Genomic DNA, 22,143 nt, shown 5'->3' with positions numbered 1-22,143 from the left:
CAGAGAAGGCTTCCTGAAGAACCTGATGTCTGAGCAAAGTCTGAGCATTTAGAATCAAATAAGCGAAGAACACTGGCAGTTGGGAAGGGCACCCTGGAGCATAAATCACATAGGTATAAATCACTGCATAAAATCACAGAGGTATCAAATAGGTAGTAATGAATGGTTGGAGATGGGAGGGAGATGTGGGCTGGTAATAAAGGCCTTGTTAAGGAATCAAATAGAGAGCCTTTGAAGGGGTTTAAACACAGAGTGAGATGATTAGATTTACGCTTTAGAAAGAGCCCTCGAGCCACTTTGGGGAGCAAGAGGTAAAGAGGGAAAGGTTAGAAGGCTGTTAAGATAGCCCAGCTGAGAAGGTGTGGGTCTAATTAGGGCGGCAGCAGTTAGGATAGCAGGAGGGACTCGATTTGGGAAGAAATCAGAGGACAGGCCTTGGTGACTGGACGGGGGTAAAAGGAAGGAGGGATCCAGGAGGATCGTCAGCTGCCTAGCCTAGGTGACTGGGTGGTGCCATTCACGGCGGTGGGGAACCAGGAAAGGGAAGGCTGTGGGAAGGAAATGCGGATGTGGTTGTTCTTTTGGGGCATCTGGGCTTGAGATATGGGTGGCCATAGTGACTTGAGGGGAGAGAGACTCATCTGGGGCCATCAGCATGCACCTTGTATGAGTGGGGAACAGATGAGATTGCCCAGTGTCAGCCAACCAAGGCGGAGAATGGAGTCCCACGCCTACGCCAGCATTGCAGGGGTGGACACAGGAAGAGGAGGACAACGGTGGAAGACGAGAAGAAAGAGAGTCATGGGAGGCAGCAGGTCGAGGGCACGGGAAAAGGGGAATGCTCCACGAGCCAAGGGCAGCAGCGGTGTCTGGGCAGATAGAAACCTCTGTGGAAGCGGGGAGCCTGGGCGTTGTTGCTGGGGCATTCCAGTGGAATGCTGGGGGCAGAAGGCAGGTGGCAGTGAGTTGAGGAGCCAATAATGGAGACCTGAGAAGTGCCGTGTGTCTTCTGCTCTTGGCTGGGAAGGGAAGGGAGCACTGAGAGGGCATGAGCTGAAGGACAGGAAGCCAGGGTGATTAGGGTGTGTGTAGGCTTCTGGTTTTTGTTTCTTCTTTCTTTCTTTCTAAGGCCAGAAGAAGCTTGAAAATGTTTTAGTGCTGAAGACAGCGAGCCAGTTAAGGGGAAGAGGTGAAAGTCAGGGAGAGGGGCGAGGAGCTTGTGGAGCGTGTGTGGAGGAGACCCGGTGGTGGGGCAAGTGCCCAGGAGGCTTCTAAGTCAGCGGGAGGGGCACCGCTTCCCCAGAGGCCGACGGGAGAAAAGGAGGCTGAATGCAGGCGTGGATCAGTTAGTTAGTGGGCAAGAGAGGCAGGACGCTGAGAGAGATTATTTCCAATGGCCTCAGTTTCTCTCTTCACAGCGGCACCAGGCCAGGCCATTTTACTACTATGCTTGTTCCAGCGTGGGGCTAAAAATACAGCCATTCTCTGGATTAAACCTGGAGGAGGGCATGGCAACCCACTCCAGTGTTCTTGCCTGGAGAGTCCCCATGGACAGAGGAGCCTGGCGAGCTACAGTCTACGGGGTCACAAAGAGTTGGACATGACTGAGCGACTAAGCACAGCACAAGCTCAATTCAGCTTTGAGCATTTATCTCTTGTCTCCTATCAAAAGCACTGGGCCTCCTTTTCCTGGGTCTAGTGTCCCGTCTCTGGGCAGCCAAGTTCTGGGTATCTCCATCTGCTCATCCGATTCCTTGGAATTTTAAATAGCATGACTCTCTTCCTCTGTGGATAAAACGTAGTCTATAAGGAGATGTTGAAGGGTGGAGAAATGCAACAGACACAGGAAGCAGCGGAGAGCTGTTTTTGCATACCCTGAAACTGGGCTTGTGCTACTCAATTTTGGGGGAAATACATTCCAAGACTCATGGAGCCAGCCTGTGCCTAAGGGGTGCTCCAGGATCTGGGAGGGGGCCGCATGTAAAGGATGCTGTTGCCCTAACTCATTTGGGGTGTGATGGAATTTGCCACCGTGCACCTATCTGAACTTATTTTCTATTGATGTTTTCAATTTTCTTATCATGAAGGACATGCTTCATATGTCTGTAACTTGCTGGGCAAAGCACTACAATAAAATGAAGGATTTTTGATAATTTTAGAAATGGTGAACTCAGCTGCTGGTGAGAAGCATCAGAAGTGACTTACTTCACACTCACTGTCCCAACCTAATCTGAAACACACACACACACACAGGTCTGTGGTTCTCAGCTTCGGCTACAGTTTAGAGTCTCGTAGGGAGTTTTTAAAAATACCACTGCCTACTGCAGACCAATTAAATCAGAATCTCTTGAAAGTACCTGGGCTTCAGTACTTTTAAAAATTCCCCCAGTGTTTGTAATATGCAACCAGGGTTGAGAACCACTGGGCCAGGCTAGCCTTGTCATCACGAACATGTCTTCATGCCGTGTCATCCCACGGCACCTGAAGGAGAAGGATGACAACGCTGGAGTAAATGAATGGGGCTGCTCACAGCAGAGGCAGCTGGCCAGGCGTGTGTGTGTGTGTGTGTGTGTGTGTGTGTGTGTGTGAGATCTTCCTGTCTGGTTTCCTAAGGGCTGAGGGAAATCAAGATTTTGGCACACCTTCCCTTCATCAGGCACCTGGGTCTTACCTGTTGGCAAGTTTTGTTTTATTGCTTGTATTGATGTATTTTGGGAGGATCTCAGTGCAGTCTGACTAGTTGTTTCATAGGGCTTTATTGTACTTTTCATTATAGATTTATTGAAGTATAATTGTACATATAGTATGTACATATACATATAGTACATATATATGTACTATATGTATATGTATATACATATGTATGTACATATAGTAAATTGTACATACTTAAAGTGTGCAACTTTATAAATTTTGGCCATATATATGTATATATATGGCCAATGGTAAAGAATCTGCCTGCCAAAGCAGCAGATGTAGGTTCAATTCCTGGGTCAGGAAGATCCCTGGGAAAAGGGAATGGCACCCCACTCTGGTACTCTTGCCTGGAGAATTCCATGGACAGAGGAGCCTGGCGGGCTACTGTCCATGGGATTGCAAAGAGTCCACACAACTGAGTGAGCGACTAACAGTTGCACTTTCACTGTAGATTAGTTCTCCTTTTCCAGAATTTTATACAAATGGAATACTACATATTCATAATCTTTGGTCTGACTTGTTTTTCTCAGCATAGTTATTTTGAGATTCATCCATGTTATTGCATGTATCAATAATGAATTTCTTTTTGTTGCTGAGTGGTATTCAGCTGTGTGGACGTATCACATTTTTGAATCCACTCACCTGCTGATGGACACTGGGTTGTCTCCAGGTTTTGATGCGTCTGTTAATCCCGAACGCCTAAGCCTTCCCCACCCCGTCCCCTTGGCAACCACAAGCCTGTTTTCTGTGTCTGTGCCTCTCTTTCTGTTTCATAGATATGTTCATTTGCGTCATATTTTAGACCCCACATATAAGTGATATCGTTATGGAGTTTATCTTTTTCTGTTTGACATACTTCACTTAGTATGATCATCTCTAGGTCCATTCATATTGGAGAGCTGTCTTTCAATCGACTGAAGAGCCCTTGTCTCTATCTTTTTGTCTTTGCTGATGCAAGGTGCCTCCTTTCCTTGGGGAACCTGTAAGCGAGATGAGGATGGGATTTAGGGACCAGAGATAGCAAAATGTATGGATGAATGGACGGAGAAGGCAATGGCACCCCACTCCAGTACTCTTGCTTGGAAAATCCCACAGATGGAGGAGCCTGTTAGGCTGCAGTCCATGGGGTCGCTAAGAGTCGGACACGACTGAGCGACTTCACTTTCACTTTTCACTTTCATGCATTGGAGAAGGAAATGGCAGCCCACTCCAGTGTTCTTGCTTGGAGAATCCCAGGGATGGGGGAGCCTGGTGGGCTGCCATCTATGGGGTCGCACAGAGTCGGACATGACTGAAGTGACTTAGCATAGCATAGCATAGCATGGATGAATGGAAGGGTGGATGGGTGTAATAGAAACATAAAGTTGGCCTGGTGTCTCGCTATTTTTTTCTTCATCTTTCTGTTTCTTTCCATCTGTTGTAGGCACTCAAGAAACAGGCAATGGCCCAGATTCTAGCGCCCAGTCAGATTGCTGACCCATCTGTTTTTGGGACCTAATGACTGATATTTTTTCCCCTCCCTTGCAGGTGCCCAGACACCATGCCACAACTCTGCAGACTGGACGTTGCCATGAAGTAGACGACTTCCTTGTCTGCGCTGTCCCCCATCCTCACCATGTCTTCGACTCAGGGCAGTGGGGAACACTGGAAGTCCCTGGAGTCGGTGGGCATCAGCCGCAAAGAACTGGCCATGGCTGAAGCCTTGCAGATGGAGTACGACGCGCTGTCCCGGCTTCGGCACGACAAGGAGGAAAGCAGGGCAAAGCAGAACGCAGACCCCTCTCTGATCAGCTGGGATGAGCCTGTTCTGGACTTCTACAGCAAGCCAGCGGGAAGGCGGAAGGACCTCAAGCTCTTACGCGGTCTTTCTGGCTCTGATCCTACCCTCAATTACAACTCAGTCTCCCCACAGGAAGGGCTGCCCAACCACTCTACCTCCCGGGGCTCCCAGCCTGGCCCAGATCCCTGGCCCAAAGGCTCCCTGGCTGAAGACTATCTCTACATTTTTGATGGTTCAGATGGGGGGCTCTCCTTGTCCCCAGGACCAAGGCACAGAGAAGACTCTTCTAAGAAACTGTCCCCGCCTCCTCTGCCTCCCCGAGTCTCTATCTGGGACACTCCTCCCCTGCCTCCCAGAAAGGGGTCCCCCTCCTCTTCCAAGGTTTCCCAGCCCAGTGACATCAACACTTTCTCTTCAGTTGAACAACCTCCAGGCAAGTTGCTGGGGCCCCGGATCCTAGAAGAGGAGGAGGAGCTGGGAGGTGGGAGTCCGGGGCGGCCGCTGGGTTCCGTGGACTACGACGGCATTAACGATGCCATCACACGGCTGAACCTGAAGTCGACCTACGATGCAGAGATGCTGCGGGATGCCACCAGGGGCTGGAAGGAGGGTCGGGGGCCCCTGGACTTTGCCAAGGACACTCCTGGGAAGCCCGTGGCCCGGAGCAAGACCATGCCCCCGCAGGTGCCCCCCCGCACATACGCCTCCCGCTGCGCCAACCGGAAAAACGCAACACCCGGCAAGAACCGCCGCATTTCTGCAGCCCCGGTGAGGACCTCTGTGTTTCTTCTGTGCCCGTTCCCCTTGTCCTTCAGAAACAGAACAGTCCCTCTTTCCCCTTCGCTGTCCAAATGCAGGTCTGCTCCACCCTCGCCCCTTCAGTGCGCTCCTGCCTCTGCCTCTGCCACTGTGCCCCAGGCCGGGCTGGGGAAGGGAGGAGGGACGCCAGGAGAGGGAGCTCCTTTTCAGGGCCAAGTTTTGTGTGTCCTGGCCAAGCGGCCCTTGTGGGTGTGGGCGTTTCTGAATGCCTGCTTAGTGATATAAGGGGAGACCTGGGGTGAGGAGATGCAGCGTTGACTCCATGGCCGAATGGCCTCTGCTTTCTGACTTTCTGCTCGGCCAAAAGTGCTGCATGATGATGGGGTTGAGTCCCAAGCCTGACTGATGTTTGGCGCTCAGGGAGCGCATCCTGGCCAGACCTCTCAGCGTCTTGCGTGATAAGCCTTGGTGCAGAGCCCTGCTGCCTCTCACCCCAAAGCTCCACTGTGCTTGCTCCCTTTCTCTCTGTGCTCTCTCCGCCACTTCTCTCCAGGTCTCTGCCTCTCTGCCCCGCTGTCTGTCTCCTCCCTGTCCTCTGTGCGCGCACACGCATGCCTCTCTCTCTCATTGGGATAAAATATACATCCCATAAATCTCTTTTAACCAGTCGTAAGTATGCAATTCAGTGGCATTAAGTACATTCTTGTTGTTGTCCCATCATCACCATCATCCATCTCATTTTGCAGTGAAAATATTTAGAAAAAAGTATGCAGCATGACAATAATAGTTTCACTTTTATCAGTACATAGTATACAATAGCAAAGTATTTACGCAGAAGCACAGGGTAGGTTTTTTTTCTGGTTTAAAAAGTGTCAGCAGCATCCCCTTCAGGGCAGGACCTGAAGCCTGCTTCGTGTTTCACCCTTGGGCCCTGGAAACCCTGGCCCCAGAGGAGCCAAGAGGCACCCCTTGGCAGATGCTTTCTGTGCTAATGGCGTTCCACTTCATTCCATCCTTGTTTTCTCCTAACCCATTGTCTAATGGACACTGGGGCTTTCCCACGTTACGTCCCAGTAATTGGGATCCTCCACGACTCTGGAAAAGCCACGTGGTCCTTCCTTCCTGTGCTGGTTAAGAGAGTCCCCCAGAGCAGAGGCAGCTCCTGGGATAAGCTGTAGGGCGCCAGGCTCTTTAAAGGCCCTGCTCTGAGAGGTGGGGCTGTTCCTGCTATTTATAGGGACAGGGAGAGTCTGTTCTCCCACAGCCGGGCCTGCTCGCACTGAGTCAGGCCACCTTGGTAGGTGGGCACCCCTGTGGCTCCCTTTCCCCCTCCCCAACTCTCACCCTTCCCACATCCCCTGTGTGTTATCAGAATTCTGGGGGGAAACTTGGTCCAGAGTCTCCTTGAAGAAGCTAGGGCAAAGCAGAGCTCCTGCCTGTTCTTAGGGGGACATGCGGCCTTGGTCCTCCCCACCCCAGCCTGGTGCGGGGGCTCACTCCAGGACCGGGGCCCCTTCCGGCTCCCGGCCCACACCACCTCCTCGCCTTCGCCGGGCCTCCAGCCGGAGCGACCCTCCTCATCCCGGGCCTGCAGGGCCAGCTGAGGAAACGGCTGGCTCCAAGTGCCGGCGCGGTACCCCTGCTGCCAGCCTCTGCCTTGCAGGTGCCCCCGGCCAGCATCAGGCGATGCCCCCAGGGCCTGCCGGCCGGGCAAACGTAAGTGGCTTTGTTTTGTTTTCTTACGGAGCCCGCGAGCGGCACTGAAAGGGCCTGAGTGGCCCTCACTGGCCACTCTGTCTTCTGCCCCCTGCCTTGCCCTCCCCTCCCTGTCTCTGTCTCTCTGTCTCTGTCGCTCTCACTTCTGTGGGTGAGCTGCTGACAGTGGCACTGTTGTTTTGACTGGGACACAGCACGAGCTTGGCAGGCCGGGCCCTCCCGTGCCAGCTGCCCCCACGCTGCCCTCCCCTCTCTGCACACCCTCCACGCCCGCCCAGGGGGCGAGGCCTGGGCCTCCCGTGCCAGCTGCCCCCACGCTGCCCTCCCCTCTCTGTGCACCCTCCACGCCCGCCCAGGGGGCAAGGCCAGGGCCTCCCGTGCCAGCTGCCCCCACGCTGCCCTCCCTTCTCTGCACACCCTCCACGCCCGCCCAGGGGGCGAGGCCTGGGCCTCCCGTGCCAGCTGCCCCCACGCTGCCCTCCCCTCTCTGCACACCCTCCACGCCCGCCCAGGGGGCGAGGCCAGTGAGCGAGGGTCACTCAGAGGAAGCGATCTGGTTATTCAAACGAGGAACTCACTTGCTGCTGTCTGCCCCGGGGCGGGGCAGGCAGGCTGAGAGGTGAGGGCTGGTGTGAGCAGACTGGTGTGCGGCTTCTGGGAAATGGCGCTTTTACCCGATGCCGGCTGGCGCTCCATCTGAGCCATCACTTCGTTCCTTGGGGGCAGCCTCCCCTGGGGCTCTGGGCAGGTCTGTCAGGCCAGACTTGCACCAGCCCCTCCTCCACTTCGTCCCCCCGGGGCTGTGCTACAGGTCTTGTTGGAGGGCTGCTTTAAAACTCTCCATGGATGACTGGACAGGTCCGTGGTGGAGGTCCTGCTGAGAATCTCAGGTGGCACACACGTTTTCTTGGACTGGAAGTGGAGCTCAGGCAGGCTCCCTCACATTCCAGCTGTGGGGAACCAGCAGAGTAGGAGGACCTAACCCTTTTAGCAGGTCCTTTCCTGCCCAGAAAGCTGCTTTGACACTATTCCTCAAACAGCATTGACCGGGAAGGCACGTGTGTCTGAGTCATCGCCTCCATCTATGGTCTCTTAGTCTCTCTCTGTGTTGGGTCCCTGGGGCTTGCTGTGGATGTTGAAGTGTTGCCCAGGGCCCCGTTTCCTTGGGGACTGTTTGGGCAACCTGCTTCCATGGGCTTCCGTTCTGGGATAGGGGAAACAGCTGTCCGCTCAGCTTCCTGCCATGCCTCTGGGAGCACCCCCCAGAAAGTCAGCCCCGGGGTCCAGCAAGCAGGGCGCTGCCTGACCTGCAGGCTTGAGCTTATTAGACACTGGCGTCTCCAGAAGGAGGTTTGGCCACACTCACGTCCATCTCATCCAGGCTTCCAAACTCAGCCAAGGCTTCAAGTGCTTTTTCAACTTGGCTCTTAGTCTCCCAGGACAGTAGATAAATATATTCCTAAAAGTCCCACATATGCCACTCTCACCAGGAAGCCTTTATACCTGGAGGTTAAGAGTTTAGATCGAGGAGCGGCCTGTGGGAAGGGGATGATGAGGGAAAGGCTCTGAGTCAGCTGCTCTTCTCTTAAAGGTGGGCTCCCGGTCCCACGCCGTCGCCAATGGCCACGAGCTGTTTGAGGTCTCAGAGGAGAGAGATGAGGAAGTTGCTGCATTTTGCCACATGCTGGATGTGTAAGAGTTAATGACGGGGTTAGGGAGGGCTGTGGGGCGGGGAGGAGACTTAGTCCTTTCAGAACTTTCTAGGGAGGAAGAAGAGCCATCTGTACTAGATCTCAATTATAACTATGGGGTGCTTCCTGCAACCGGTGTTTGTAGGCTCTTTTGGAGTCTTAGAATTTTCACATTGTGGACAAAATTCATGAAACTTGGCTCTAACAAAGTATTTCCAATCACTTCAGGAGCAGTTGCCCTTAGGAGCAAATATACCCCAGATGGAGATAAAGGCTGTAATCTTATCTGGAGCTAAAAGAGAAAGGAAATGGATTCAGAAAAATATTCCTCGGAACTTATTATGGAAAGCTGTGTTGTTTAGAACTGTCGCTAATGTTCAACTCAGCTTGAGAAATGTTTTGCAACTGTAACAAACGTGTCAAGAACATGGTTTCGCAGAGATGCTTCCCCACTGTCCCCATCCTGGCCTGAAGACCTGGAGGGCGCAGGCAGGGTGGGCATGGAGGGGCCCTGGGCCTCAGGACGGGGGTCCCAGCAGGCGTCTTGTCCGCCACTGTCTCCGGAAGGCACAGGTCTTCCCCTCTCTTCCTGCACAGCCTCCGATCCGGCTCTGATGTCCAGGACTACTCCCTCACCGGGTATGTCTGGAGCGCTGTCAGCCCGAGCCCAGAGCACCTCGGGGACGAGGTGAACCTGAAGGTGACTGTGCTGTGCGACAGCCTGCGGGAGCCGCTCACTTTTACCTGCAATTGTAAGTTGAGGGGGAGGCGGCGTGGGCATCCTCAGAGGTGGGGCAGGGGTGACTGTTTTGAAACCCCAAACTGCTTCATTGGCTGGTGCTGGGCCTGCAGGGCAAGGGGGCTCAGGTTGAGCCCCGCCTGCCGCAGTGACCCCCTCCTTGCCCCCCCGCCTCACCCCTTTCAGGCTCCTCCACTGTAGACTTGCTCATCTACCAGACCCTGTGCTACACCCGTGATGAACTGAGGGATGTCGACGTGGGTGACTTTGTGCTGAAGCCCTGTGGGCTGGAGGAGTTCCTGCAGAAGTGAGTGAGCGGGTGGGGACAAGTGGGCAGGAGGTGGCACGTGTCTTCTGGGACTCAGGGTCATGAGAGGGCTTTGCAGGGGCACGCTGGGCTCGAGGCCTGGCCACAGGCAGGACTCCTGCTTTCTGGGCATACTCTCAGCCACGTCGCGCTTTCCCCAGGAGCTCGGTCTTCCAGAGGGCTTGGCCGGCTTCCTGAGACAAATCTGCTGTGGAAAGAGCTTGGAACTGGGATTGGGCAAAGAGCGTATCTGCCTGCAGACTTGTGCACGTGGAGAGATGTGTGTGGGGGGCGGGGGGCTATGCTTCCGCCCTAGATCATGTGCGGTGTCTTTACGGCCGGGGGCAGGAGGAAGACCGGGCAGAGTGCCCCGCGGGACCAGGGGTAAGAACCACAGTTGCTCTCTTCCCCCTTCCTCTGCCGGCGAGCCCTTGCCCCGCTGGCATGTGGGGCTGGCTGTCCTCCCCACCAGAGGCGCGCCTCCAGCGCCTGTCCGTTCAGCGCCCTCTGCAGTGAGCAGCCTCACGGAAAGTCTGATGGGGACCAGTCTTCTTTCCACTGTGCTGGGCTCTGGGGGGCTGGGCTGGCGGAGAGGGGGCTGCACCCCTCGGGTGGCACGGCTGTGTGGCGGGCTGCAGAATCAGCCAGAGGTCAGCGGATCAGGAAACAGAGAGATCTGCCCTCCCCCTCAAGCTTCAGCCGCATGCTGCCCTTGTCCCTGGCCGCCTGGTGCAGCCAATGCTGGGAACGGGGAGAAGAGGCTGCCTCTCTGGGCTGAGGGGCACGCGGGGAACACCGCCACTTGCTCCTTCCCTTCCATGCAGGTCGAGAGGCAAGGACGCCTGATCTGTGACTAGCGCCATTCTTGGCTGGCTTCTCAGGGGTATTGTGGGCCCTTCCTGTCTCTGTGCCCTCAACAGGAAAACTGAGAGAAAAGAAGAGGGCAGGGCCCTGCGTGGCACAACTCCAGGGAAGTTCACTGTATACTTACTTTCCCCCAGAAGAATAAAAGGGGCCCCAGACTCAGGGGCTCCTGGCAGAGAGCCCCTGCCACTGTCGGAAGGAGCAGTGGGCACTGTGGGCACCTGAGCACAGCGGGTTGGGGTCTGGCTGCCTCTTACCGGTTGTGAGACTCTGGCCCTAAGCTGCTTCTGTAAAATGCGCCAAGGGTTATAGATGAGAACACCCCGATGAGCAATCCCTAAACGTTCCCAGAGAAGGACCAGTCCAAAGAGAGGATCCAGATCAGCTGGATACTGTGATTTCCTTTACAGCCCCTAGTCCTTCAGCCCCTGAGTCTAGAGGTGGTGGATAAGCGGTCAGGTGCTGACTTCTTGCCAAGATGCAGGGGTAATGTCGCAGGTGAGGTGGAGCAGGATGGTTGGTCCTAGAGTCAGGCCTGTCTCCCCCTACCTTGAATGCACGCAGAGGAAAGCCTTCCACAGAGAAAGTCAGGCACGCTCCCCGGGGACTTGTGTCCATCACTCTTGGTCCAGGAGCCCCTCATCCACCAGGGCTCTTCTCTTCCCTCTCATGTAACAGAAAAGCCCAGGCCCCTGAGCACCTGCCTTGAGTGGAGGTGGGAAGGCCCCTTGGGAGCTCCAGAAAGCTGCTGGCTCCCAGGAGGCCCTGAGTTTCCTCCCCTGGTCTAGCAGAGGGGCTGACGCTGAGGGGGAGTGGCAGTCCAGGATGCAGGCTGCCCTGATAAGAACCTTGAGATGGTCCCAGGGGAGGGCTGGGTTTCCTGCCGCCTCCCCCACCTCCGCCACCTCTTCCTTCCTCCCGAGCACTCCCGCCAGCCCCTCCCCATGGCCCAGCCTCTCCCACCTCCAGGTTTCGGCTGCCACCCAGTCTCAGCAGGGGGGGCCCAATTCAGAGGCTTGGCCCCTCTGGATGTGGACAACCCACTTACGTCCTAGCGGCCTGTCCTGGCCGTGGGCCTGGGCCCCTTTGTTGGCTTCTGCACAGAGCCCTCTGCATTGCTCTCCTCGCTGTTTCTGGCCTAGACTCCCGGCTCTGCTGCGGAAGGAAGTCCCTTTCCGGCTTCTGTTCCCCAGCTGCTGGGACCTGGCCCAGGCCTGCTGAGCTGGCCTGCAGGGGGGACTCAGTCTGCCCTTCTCCCGGGCTTCCTTTCTGACCAAGGTTCAACTTGGGGCTGGATCACCGGGGGACCCCCTAGAGCGCCTTCTTTGGAGCCTAGGCTGGGTTAGGGGCACAGAGGTCTTGTGTGTTGTCCTCTGAGCAGGGGTAATGGCATGCAGGTCGTCTGTAGAAATTATATTGTTATTCACAGTCACACGACCCACAGAGGGAGACGAGAAGCAGGAGTTTGGTTGGGGATAATTCCACCTGGAATCTTGGTGGGTTTGCTTGGTTGACCTTGGCACCCCAGATGGTAATAGTGAGGAGTGTGTGACTTAAGACCACAGTGTGGGGGGACTTAAGACCACATGTGCTTACGCTGGCTTCTGATCTGTCCTATATGCCAAAGTTAGGCTTCCCTGGTGGCTTAGTTGGTATTGAATCTGCCTACAGTACAGGAGACCCAGGTTCGATTCCTGGGTAGGGAAGATTGCCCTGGAGAAGAGAATGGTAACCCACTCTAGTATTCTCGCCTGGAGAATCCCATGGACAGAGGAGCCTGGCAGGCTACAGTCCATGGTCGCAGAGTTGGACACGACTGGGCAACTAACACACATATATACCAAAGCCAAGAGGAAAAATGAAGTCGCTCAGTCGTGCCCAGTTCTTTGCAACCCCATGGACTGTAGCCTACCAGGTTCCTCTGTCCGTGGGGTTTTGCAGGCAAGAGTACTGGAGTGGGTTGCCATTTCCTTTTCTAGGGGATCTTCCCGACTCAGGGATTGAACCCAGGTCTCCCGTATTGTAGGCAGACGCTTTACTGTATGAGCCGCCAGGGAGGATGGAGTTTAAACACTACCCCTGAGAAATCTCTGTTCCCCGCCTCTCCAGAAGTTCCCACCCCTGGAGTTGAACCAGGGATAACGGTAATAAATACCTAGCAGAGTTAGTGTTTGTACAGACCGAGGGTTAACTGTATTAGGTGGCTTTTCTTTAGACACACCTCTGTTTCTTTGCCTGAGCTCTACTGTGACATTTCCCATCAGCCAAGGTAGAGGGTACAGCACAGGAATACAGCCCCTCTCCTGCCTCCCCTTCCTCTTGTTTCTCTCGCCCCTAGGCTGAGGTGTGCATTTCCCTCGAAAGTTCCATTGAGTCTCTAGGATGCTAATGGCCTTGTCACTCTGTCCCTCCAGCAAGCACGCCCTGGGCAGCCATGAGTATATTCAGTACTGTCGGAAGTTCGGCGTCGACATCCGGCTGCAGCTGATGGAGCAGAAGGCCGTGCGCGGTGACCTGGCCCGCACGGTTCGTGTGTGCCGGGGCGGGGGCGGGCAGACGGCGACACGGAGCATGCTGCGTGGGCCTGGGGCAGGAGCGCGGTGCTGCGGTGGAGGCAGCCGCCTTCTCTGAACAGGGTGCTCCTCACACAGGTGAATGATGACCAGAGCCCCTCCACCTTGAACTACCTCATCCACCTGCAAGAGAGGCCAGTCAAGCAGACCATCAGCAGGTGAGAGCGGGTGCCGTCCTGGGTGTGGGCCAAGCAGAGACCACGAGGGGACCCTAGAGGCACCCCCGCTTGCCTTTCTGCCGGGGCCTGGGCTTCTTGCATGTGTCGGGCATAGGGGTCCAGAGTCTCACAGGAGAAGATCCCCACTCCAGGGTGTGTGACGTACCTTCCCTTAGAGCTTTACTACGTTCTCCAAGTAAGATGGGGCCCACAGAAGGGACTTCTGGCCTTCAGTCTGCATGGGACAGACAGGAAGAGCGGAAACCGCCTTAAACCAGAGCCTGATTCCTGAGCTCAGAAGGAGGAGGGAGAAAATGGGTCTTCTAGAACACTGGATCTGTCCTGACTTCTCCTATGACATTTCCCTGTCCCCAATTCCCCAGGCAGGCCCTGAGTCTTCTGTTCGACACTTACCACAATGAGGTGGATGCCTTCCTGTTGGCTGACGTGAGTACAAATTCTGGAGCTGGCCCAGCAGCCCCAAACTTCTTCCTGCCTTTCCCCCAGTCCTCCCGGGATCAGTGAGCACTAAAGGGATCTGGAGCGGACACTGAAATCTATTAGCAGAGCACTTTTCATTCCTGTAGCACATGGGCACACCAAGACTGCCGTCTGTCGGGCGGCTGGCACGTGTGTTCAGAAGGGTTCTGCTCCTCTGTGGGAGCAGGTCAGGAGTCGTTCCCGGATCCTCTCTCTGGAGCACAGCATCTCCAAAGCTAAGAGACATAGAGTTGCTGCCCCACTGCACAACTCAAATGTCCTGTGAACAAGGCCAGGAACCTCCTATGTGCTGAGTCACAGGATCCCAAAGGTAGGGAAGGGCCAAGACTCTCCCCACTTGGATTCACATGGAATTTTAAGCCTCAAAACCGTAGGAATAAACATGTGCCCCATGTGCTGTGAAGTTGAAGAAAATCACATCAGATCAGATCAGATCAGTCGCTCAGTCGTGTCCAACTCTTTGCGACCCCATGAATCGCAGCACGCCAGGCCTCCCTGTCCATCACCAACTCCCGGAGTTCACTCAGACTCACGTCCATTGAGTCGGTGATGCCATCCAGCCATCTCATCCTCTGTCGTCCCCTTCTCCTCCTGCCCCCAATCCCTCCCAGCATCAGAGTCTTTTCCAATGAGTCAACTCTTTGCATGAGGTGGCCAAAGTACTGGAGTTTTAGCTTTAGCATCATTCCTTCCAAAGAAATCCCAGGGCTGGTCTCCTTCAGAATGGACTGGTTGGATCTCCTTGCAGTCCAAGGGACTCTCAAGAGTCTTCTCCAACACCACAGTTCAAAAGCATCAATTCTTCGGCGCTCAGCCTTCTTCACAGTCCAACTCTCACATCCATACATGACCACAGGAAAAACCATAGCATTGACTAGACGAACCTCTGTTGGCAAACTAATGTTTCTGCTTTTCAATATGCTATCTAGGTTGGTCATAACTTTCCTTCCAAGGAGTAAGTGTCTTTTAATTTCATGGCCGCAGTCACCATCTGTAGTGATTTGGAGCCCAGAAAAATAAAGTCTGACACTGTTTCCACTGTTTCCCCATCTATTTCCCATGAAATGGTGGGACTGGATGCCATGATCTTGGTTTTCTGAATGTTGAGCTTTAAGCCAACTTTTTCACTCTCCTCTTTCACTTTCATCAAGAGGCTTTTTAGTTCCTCTTCACTGTCTGCCATAAGGGTGGTGTCATCTGCATATCTGAGGTTATTGATATTTCTCCCGGCAAAATCACATAGTGGTCTTCAAAAACAATCCCTGTCTCATTGATGCTGTTTAAATGGTGGTCATCCTTTTGCGGGAGCTGGATATAGCTTTGTATCTAGCTCACCCCTCCACCGACTGCCAGACTCCCTGCTCTAGCAGCCTCTGCTTGGACCTTTACTGTGATGAGAGATGAGTTCTCCGAATGCCTTTTTTGTACTAGTCTGGCCCTATGTTAGTGGCCGCTGTGGGTGGAGAAGCATAAGAATTGTGTCAGGCTTCCGGGAACCTGTGTTCCTGCTAAAAGAATGAAATGGTAACATAAAGCTATGAGTAGACAGAACAGGTTGGTATTGGGTAATCAAGAGCTCTTGGAGGGTGATGTAGACGGGGACTGCTAGGGAAGGCTCTGGGAAGGAAGTGAGAATTTAGCTAGTCTGTGATCCGTATTTACTTAGGTAGTCAGGGCAGGGAAGGTGAAGGGATTCCAGAATAGAAAACCTCTGGAGCCATGGTGCAGGGCATGGCATGGCTGTGGGGCTTAGATGAGGCCTCCGGGACAGGCTGGACACTAGTGGGAGACATAAAGCTGCATGTGCAAATGCGCCCTCAATGCATTTGGTCCCCTTGCTCTTCATTCTCTGTGCATTGATTTTATTAAAACTGCACGTCACCCCGGTGAGACCCCGCATGTGTTTGTGTAGTATAAACAGACGAGTGGACAGAGGGAGGCTGGAGATAAGACGAGGTTCGGTGAGGATGGCTGAAAGCATTGGGAAACGTGGGCACGGCTCCTTTAATTCATCAGGAGCTGTGTGATATTCGCTAATGCTGGGTGTCTGAAAATAAAGCATGGGTCCCACAGGTTACCCTCCCAACCCGTTCCCCTGCAGCACGTGCCTGCTGGCTTCACTGTGCTGCCTCCCGCAGGGGGACTTCCCACTGAAGGCCGACAGGGTGGTCCAGTCCGTCAAGGCCATCTGCAACGCCCTAGCCGCCGTGGAAACCCCTGAGATCACCAGCGCTCTCAACCAGCTGCCCCCCTGCCCTTCCCGAGTGAAGCCTAAAATCCAGAAGGTAATGGAGTGCTAGCATGGGGAAGGAGGAGGGGAGTAGCCCCAGGAATCAAGTGGCGGGGTGTTCACTTACTGAAGGGCTCTTCCCTCCACCTGCATCTTTCATGTCTGAACACTCGGTCACAAAGTTCCTGGGAAATGGAGGCCAAGCGTGTCGCCTTTCCCTGAGTCTGAGCACGGCCGGGGCCTGCCACCAGGACTGAGGCCAGGAACGCAGGCAAAGGCTGCTCACAGTCACTGAGGCGCTGCCTGGTGGTTTGCATACCCACTGGGGTGCAAGACCAGAATCTCCCCAAGCCAGGGACTGGAGGCGCCACGGCAGGGGCTGCATGCTGTGCAGACAGGGCCAGCTGCATGGCAGGTTCTGTGATCTAAATGCGAGTGGCCCAAGGGCTGCACCGGCTCATTTGGGTGGACGCGATGGCTGTATCCTGGCTTGTTTGGGTTGACGCTACGGCTGTATCCTGGCTTGTTTGGGTGGACATGATGACTGTATCCTGGTTCGTTTGGGTGGACAGGAGGACTCTATTGTGGCTTGTTTGGGTGGACGTGATGGCTGTATCCTGGCTCGTTTGGGTGGACGGAAGGACTGTACCCTGGCTCGTTTGGGTGGACGGGAGGACTGTACCCTGGCTCGTTTGGGTGGACGGGAGGACTGTACCCTGGCTCGTTTGGGTGGACGGGAGGACTGTATCGTGGCTCGTTTGGGTGGATGGGAGGACTGTATCCTGGCTCGTTTTGGCGGATGTGATGATTGTATCATGGCTTGTTTGGGTGGACACAATGGCTGTATCGTGGCTCGTTTGGGTGGACGGGAGGACTGTATCCTGGCTCGTTTTGGCGGATGTGATGATTGTATCATGGCTTGTTTGGGTGGACACAATGGCTGTCTCGTGGCTCGTTTGGGTGGATGTGAGGACTGTCTCCTTGCTCTGGCTCACTGTCCCTCACACGGATCTGGTACAGACTGTCACTCTATCCTCCCTGGGGAACCTCTGCTCCTCGAATTTCGGTCCAGCCTGGTCCAGATGAGGGTGGCTATGAAAAGCTGTGGCGGAAAGGACTGTGGCCCTGAAGCTCCCCTTCCCCTCTTTTCTCCCCAACAGGATCCCACTGTCTTGGCCGTGAGGGAAAACCGAGGTAAGGGACTGCTCTTCATGCGGGGGGGGGTGGGGGGGGCGGGGGGGGGGCGGGGACAGGTGAAAACCGCAGGCTCTGCCCAGATTCCTTTTTCTCCCCAGCTCCCTTGATTTATGGGTCCAGGTCTGCCTGTGTGTGTGTGTTTTCCTATATGAGGCGTGGACACAGCTGGAGAGCACATTTCTTTCCACAAAATGTTTTTGCATTATTTTTCCTATTTATTCCAATGGTGTCCCTGGGAGATGGAGATGAGTTTGTGTAAGTGTGGGAGTGGGCATGGTGCCCTGGCTTCCAAATGGGAAAACTTTCACTTGAGTAGGTTGTAGGCTCATAACCCCCATGTTTCCAATTTAGCAGGGGCCTGGGGAGACAGTGATAAAGAATTTTTCCCTAGGATCCCCTCTTAAGTCTTTCCAGCAGAATGTTGCCCATATCCTAGAAATATGTTGCTCATATCTCCAGGATTCTTGGTCAGTGATTCCCAATCTTTCAGATTTTCTGGACCAAAAAGTATTATTTTGGTGACCGACATACAATTGTTGGTCTTATTTTGCTAAGCAGTGACTTCCTAGTAACTAATAACTCTTATTCCTACTATTTCCTAAAAGAAAGGACATTTAACACAAAGTAAGTAGCAGCACATGTAAATCAGGACGGTGTTTAGAACTGAGCATCTTTCATTTTCTGAGCAGTATGTGCTGTGCCCCTGCTTTCCCCATTTCAGCCTGAGCGTGGCTGGCGCTCAGGCCCGCGGTCCCAGGCAGTGCCTTGCCCACAGGATGGGGCTCCCTGACCCTCAGAGCTCTTCTCCTGACCCCTTCCTTAAACAGAGAAGGTTGTGGAAGCCCTGACGGCTGCCATCTTGGACCTGGTGGAGCTGTACTGCAACACATTCAACGCAGACTTCCAGCCCGCGGTGCCTGGGAGCCGCAAGCATGCCCTGGTTCAGGAGGCCTGCCATCTCTCGGGGCCGCTGGCCTTCACGGTCTATGCCACCCACCGCATCCCGATCATCTGGGCTACCAGGTGAGCGCTGGCTGCTGGCCCGGGATTAGGGAGCAAGCCGAGTGTCACTTCAGATGCCTTTCTGTCTGCTTGGGACTCCACGGCCCTAAATTCAGGATCTGTGGCATGGTGGTGCCCCATGCGCCCACTGAGAGGGACACAGAAGAGGGACGTGCAGGCGGGGAAGGGGCAGCGGTGGCCGGGGCTGGCGTTCCTGCCTGGTGCTGGCTGCAGAGGCATCCCTGCCCCTCCCACCCAAGGCCGGCGGGGGTGACACGCTGGCAGCGACAGATGGCCGCTTCCCAGCTTCCCAGGCTGAGTGCACCCTCCTGCTGTGACCGCGCGCACAGTGGGCGGGGCCGGGGGCGCGGCCGACCCTTTGTCTGGAGTCCCCCAGGCCTGCGGGGGTGGGTGGGGGACATTAGCGTGGGCCTCAGGCCCCCCCGTGCCGGCCCCCTTGGCCCGAGGGGATCAGGCCTGTGGCCCCCCAACTCCGCCCTCCTCTCGGACCCCCGCCCCCTTCCCCGCTCTTTTTGTTCCCCGCTTAATGTATTCCTCTGGGCGACTGGCGGAGAACAAAGGGCGACTCTGGGAGCCTGGGCCTTCGCTGCCCTCCTCTGTCAGGCACCTGTCGGCGCAGGGACCCCCCTGTGTCGGCATTCACGTCCGCATCTGTCGCGCTCTCCTTCCACGCCCCCCCTTCCCCGTGCACGCGCACCGGCGCAGATGCGCACGCGGGCCCGGGGATGGCGCTGGCCCTGAGCAGGCGCGGGCCCTGGGCAGGGGCGGGCCCGGGGTTGGCGCTGTCCCTGGGCAGGGGCTGCGGGCTGCGTCCAGTAGAGGGCAGGGACCAGGGCTCCGCACGCAGCCTCAGAGCGCGCAGGGGCACCCAGGCTGAGCTGCTTTTCCCGGAGGTCACGTCCCCAGATCCTACCTGGCTGTCTGGCCCCTTGACCACGTGTTCTAGTCCCGTAGACCGAGAGGAGTGTAACCGGGGGAAATGGAGCTTGGCGTGGTTCGGTGCCAAGATGCCGTCTGGGAACCGAGGGCCCTGACCTGCCTCCTTTCCCTTGTAGCTATGAAGACTTCTACCTCTCCTGCTCCCTCAGCCACGGTGGCAAGGAGCTGTGCAGCCCCCTGCAGACCCGACGGGTCCACTTCTCCAAGTACCTCTTCCACCTAGTCATCTGGGACCAGCAGTAAGCACCCCCGCCCCGCCAACCTCCCCCCGAGGCTCCAGGGCCCACCGCAGACCCTCTCTCAGCCTCTGAAGAGCCAGGTTAAACCGGGTTCTCTCACTGACCAACCAGGAGAGCCATTCAGACTCTTGAGTCTCCAGTTCCAGAGCTCTTAAATGAGGACTGGTGTAATTTCTACCTTTAAAATGGTTATGAGTCTCCAATGAGAAGTAACCATAAAAGCGTGTTGTAAACCATGAAGGACCATATAAACATTAGTCTTAATAATAATTCATCATTTTAATCTTGTCTCCCTTGAAAGGTTTAACTAGTCTGATAGAGTCTCATCTTCTCCCTTGTTCCTAAATTTCCTGTAGAAGAGGGAGACAGGACTGTGTGCTTTCTCCCTTACAAATCGGGGGGAAAGGCTGCCTGTGGGGAAGAAGAATGGCCTTGGAGCCGTAGGAGTGAAGCTCTGTCTCTAGCTTGGCCTGTAGTCCTAGATTCTCCGAGGCCTCAGTTTCTCAACCTGTGAAGTGGGGACATTTGTTTAACTCAGAGGCAGTTGTGGCACTGAAATGAGAGAGGCTACAGATATAAACATGAAACCACAAGCACAGGGTAGTAGCACCGTGCTGTTAACAGCAATTTGCTGTCAGGAAGGTAGGCATCAGCCAAGCGAAGCAGGAAGGAAATGGAGGTGCGGGCGCCTCGACGGCGACAGTGCAGAGCTTCATGTGCCTTGTGCGTTTTCTGTGCTGTGCTCCATCCGCTCAGGGAGTTTGTTGCTCCCCCAGCTTCACTTTCCCAGATGGACTTATCTCTGAGTCCTTATGTACAAAGCAGAAGATTTAAGAGATTGAGGAGGGTCCTCGGTGAGGCCACGGGGTGCTGAAATAGGTGCATGGAGAGCCTGGAGGTCTAGGAGAGGTGGGCCATTTTACGGGTGGCTGAAGGGGGACGAGCAGTACGGACGAGCAGTCTCCTGTCGTCACACTTTTACGGTTCTTAGAGCAATAAAGGGGGAAATACAGTTCTCTGATTAAGCAACCGCCAGGGCAGAAAAGTCTCTTTGGAGGCGGAGGATGGCTGCATTAAAAGGCTCCTGAATTCCATCATCCCCTTGGGACTCTCTGACTCACTCACCACTGCTGCTAAGGGAGGGGTGCGTTACAGTGCTCTGGCGCAGGCAGACCCCACAGTGAGCCGTTCCCCGCGGAGTGTCAGAGGCGTGGAAGCAGCCCAGCAGGTCCTGCCCTGGGCTGCGTGCCCTGTGGCCTCATCCCGCTTCCTGAGTCTCTGCCTCAGACTCCAGGGGGCTGGTCTCCTGCCTAGAGCCTCGTAGAAGGGGTCGTCTCAGTGCTGCCCCTCCGGGTCGCCCTCGGGCACCTTCCCGATTAAGACCAAGGCGCGTGGGAGGGTGTGCTACAGTGTGGGTTCAGAGCACTGGCTTGGGGTGCCACCATCCTCTCCTCCCTGCAGGTGCCACCTTGGGCGGGTCATTGAGTCCAAAATGGATGGTGACAGAGCCTACCCTATAGGGTTGTTTGAGAGCAGTCGAGACATTGCCAGTAGAGTGCTTGGCACGATAACCTAGTGCATGATAAATGTTTTCTTCTTTATCATCTTTGTCGTGTTTTGAGCTGGGGGAGCCCTCTCAGTTCCGGTTTCTCTGTTCCAAGTGACTGGCACAGTGACTGACACATGAAGATGTTTGTGCGTGAAAGGGCTAAATGTGTAACTCAGTTCCAATGCAGTAACCACAGTGTCACACAGAAAAAAAGCACACAGTCTACACACATGTCACACACGTGAAGCTCTGTTCCCCTTTTCACTGATAAGGAAACTGAGGCACAGAGGTGTGAATAGCTGGCCCAGGTTGGGAGAGGCAGAACCAGGACTGGAAGGGCACACCCCAGGACCCCTGCCAGCGGGAGCTGGCCCCTGTGCCATGCTGTTGAGGGACGGGTTGCTGCTCACCTACTGGTTGTCCTGACTGACCCCAGGTGACGGTCCACGGGGAGATTTCAAAATGCCGGATATACCCAAGGGGCGAGGAGAAGGGGGCCTTGGCTGGGGCCAGACTTGATGGTTTTTGTTCAGAAAGTTTCCACACTCCACTTTTCCTCTGGGTGCCCAGCTGGAAGCCTCTTCTTGGGTGAAAAGGAAGGATCGGGACTAGCTCCGTCTCCTCTCTGCTGTGGGGCCAGCCGGTCCTCTCCCCCACCGTAGTGTGGGGATCAGCTAACTCTCAAAATAGGCCCAGCAGCCTGGCTCTGCCCCTGGCGGGCCTGGCATGCGTGCTGGCTCCTGGAGGGGTCCTAATTATAGCTGTGGGCCCCCGGGGTAGGGACGGGGCAGGGCCCTGCTGGTCTCTGGCAGGGAGGCGGGAGTGCTCCGCTTAGGTGGAGGTTCCCCCAGGAGTGAGGGGCACAGTGGGGGGAGCTGCTGGTCATGAAGCTGCTAACCACGGGGGTGGCCGCCCTACCTCTGTGTCCTCGGGAATAGAAGCTGCTGGGCCCGGGGCTGGCCAGAAGGGTGTGACAGCATGGACTTTGGCCCCGGGACAGCTTCCCCGAAAGGTAATGCAGGTCCTCCCTCTTCCCACAGCTCCCCTCCCCTTCCCCCTCACCCCACCCCAGGGCCTGCTCCTGAACTTGGAGGGCGAGGCTGAGTGTGGTGTGACTCAGACTGGGAGCAGGCGGAGACCATCTGGGTCCCCCGGGGCTTCTGTGCCTGACTTCTTTGGAC

General features: G+C 55.4%; 1 protein-coding gene across 7 annotated transcripts in view; it reads left to right on the top strand.

Annotated features, from left to right (window-relative positions):
* The window catches only part of PIK3C2B (phosphatidylinositol-4-phosphate 3-kinase catalytic subunit type 2 beta), a 73,492-nt gene that overhangs the window by 20,053 nt on the left and 31,296 nt on the right, over positions 1-22,143 (top strand). For 6 of the 7 annotated variants that reach the window (XM_055581718.1, XM_055581716.1, XM_055581717.1 and 3 more), the window contains 11 exons: positions 4,225-5,245; positions 8,544-8,644; positions 9,241-9,395; positions 9,569-9,689; positions 12,968-13,079; positions 13,205-13,284; positions 13,668-13,731; positions 15,924-16,070; positions 17,176-17,209; positions 18,040-18,235; positions 19,291-19,413. In XM_055581718.1, coding sequence (XP_055437693.1) covers positions 4,313-5,245; positions 8,544-8,644; positions 9,241-9,395; positions 9,569-9,689; positions 12,968-13,079; positions 13,205-13,284; positions 13,668-13,731; positions 15,924-16,070; positions 17,176-17,209; positions 18,040-18,235; positions 19,291-19,413 — 2,066 coding nt within the window. In that variant the 5' untranslated portion in view covers positions 4,225-4,312. Of the gene's footprint in view, positions 1-4,224; positions 5,246-6,426; positions 6,953-8,543; positions 8,645-9,240; positions 9,396-9,568; positions 9,690-12,967; positions 13,080-13,204; positions 13,285-13,667; positions 13,732-15,923; positions 16,071-17,175; positions 17,210-18,039; positions 18,236-19,290; positions 19,414-22,143 lie in introns of those variants that run through there. The other variant, XM_055581720.1, reaches the window with a different exon arrangement.

This window comes from Bubalus kerabau, chromosome 5, assembly GCF_029407905.1.
Source record: "Bubalus kerabau isolate K-KA32 ecotype Philippines breed swamp buffalo chromosome 5, PCC_UOA_SB_1v2, whole genome shotgun sequence".
NCBI classification, from domain to species: domain Eukaryota; kingdom Metazoa; phylum Chordata; class Mammalia; order Artiodactyla; family Bovidae; genus Bubalus; species Bubalus kerabau.
The sequence above is the reverse complement of the archived record's forward strand: the minus strand, read 5'-3'. Positions and strand labels throughout refer to the sequence as shown.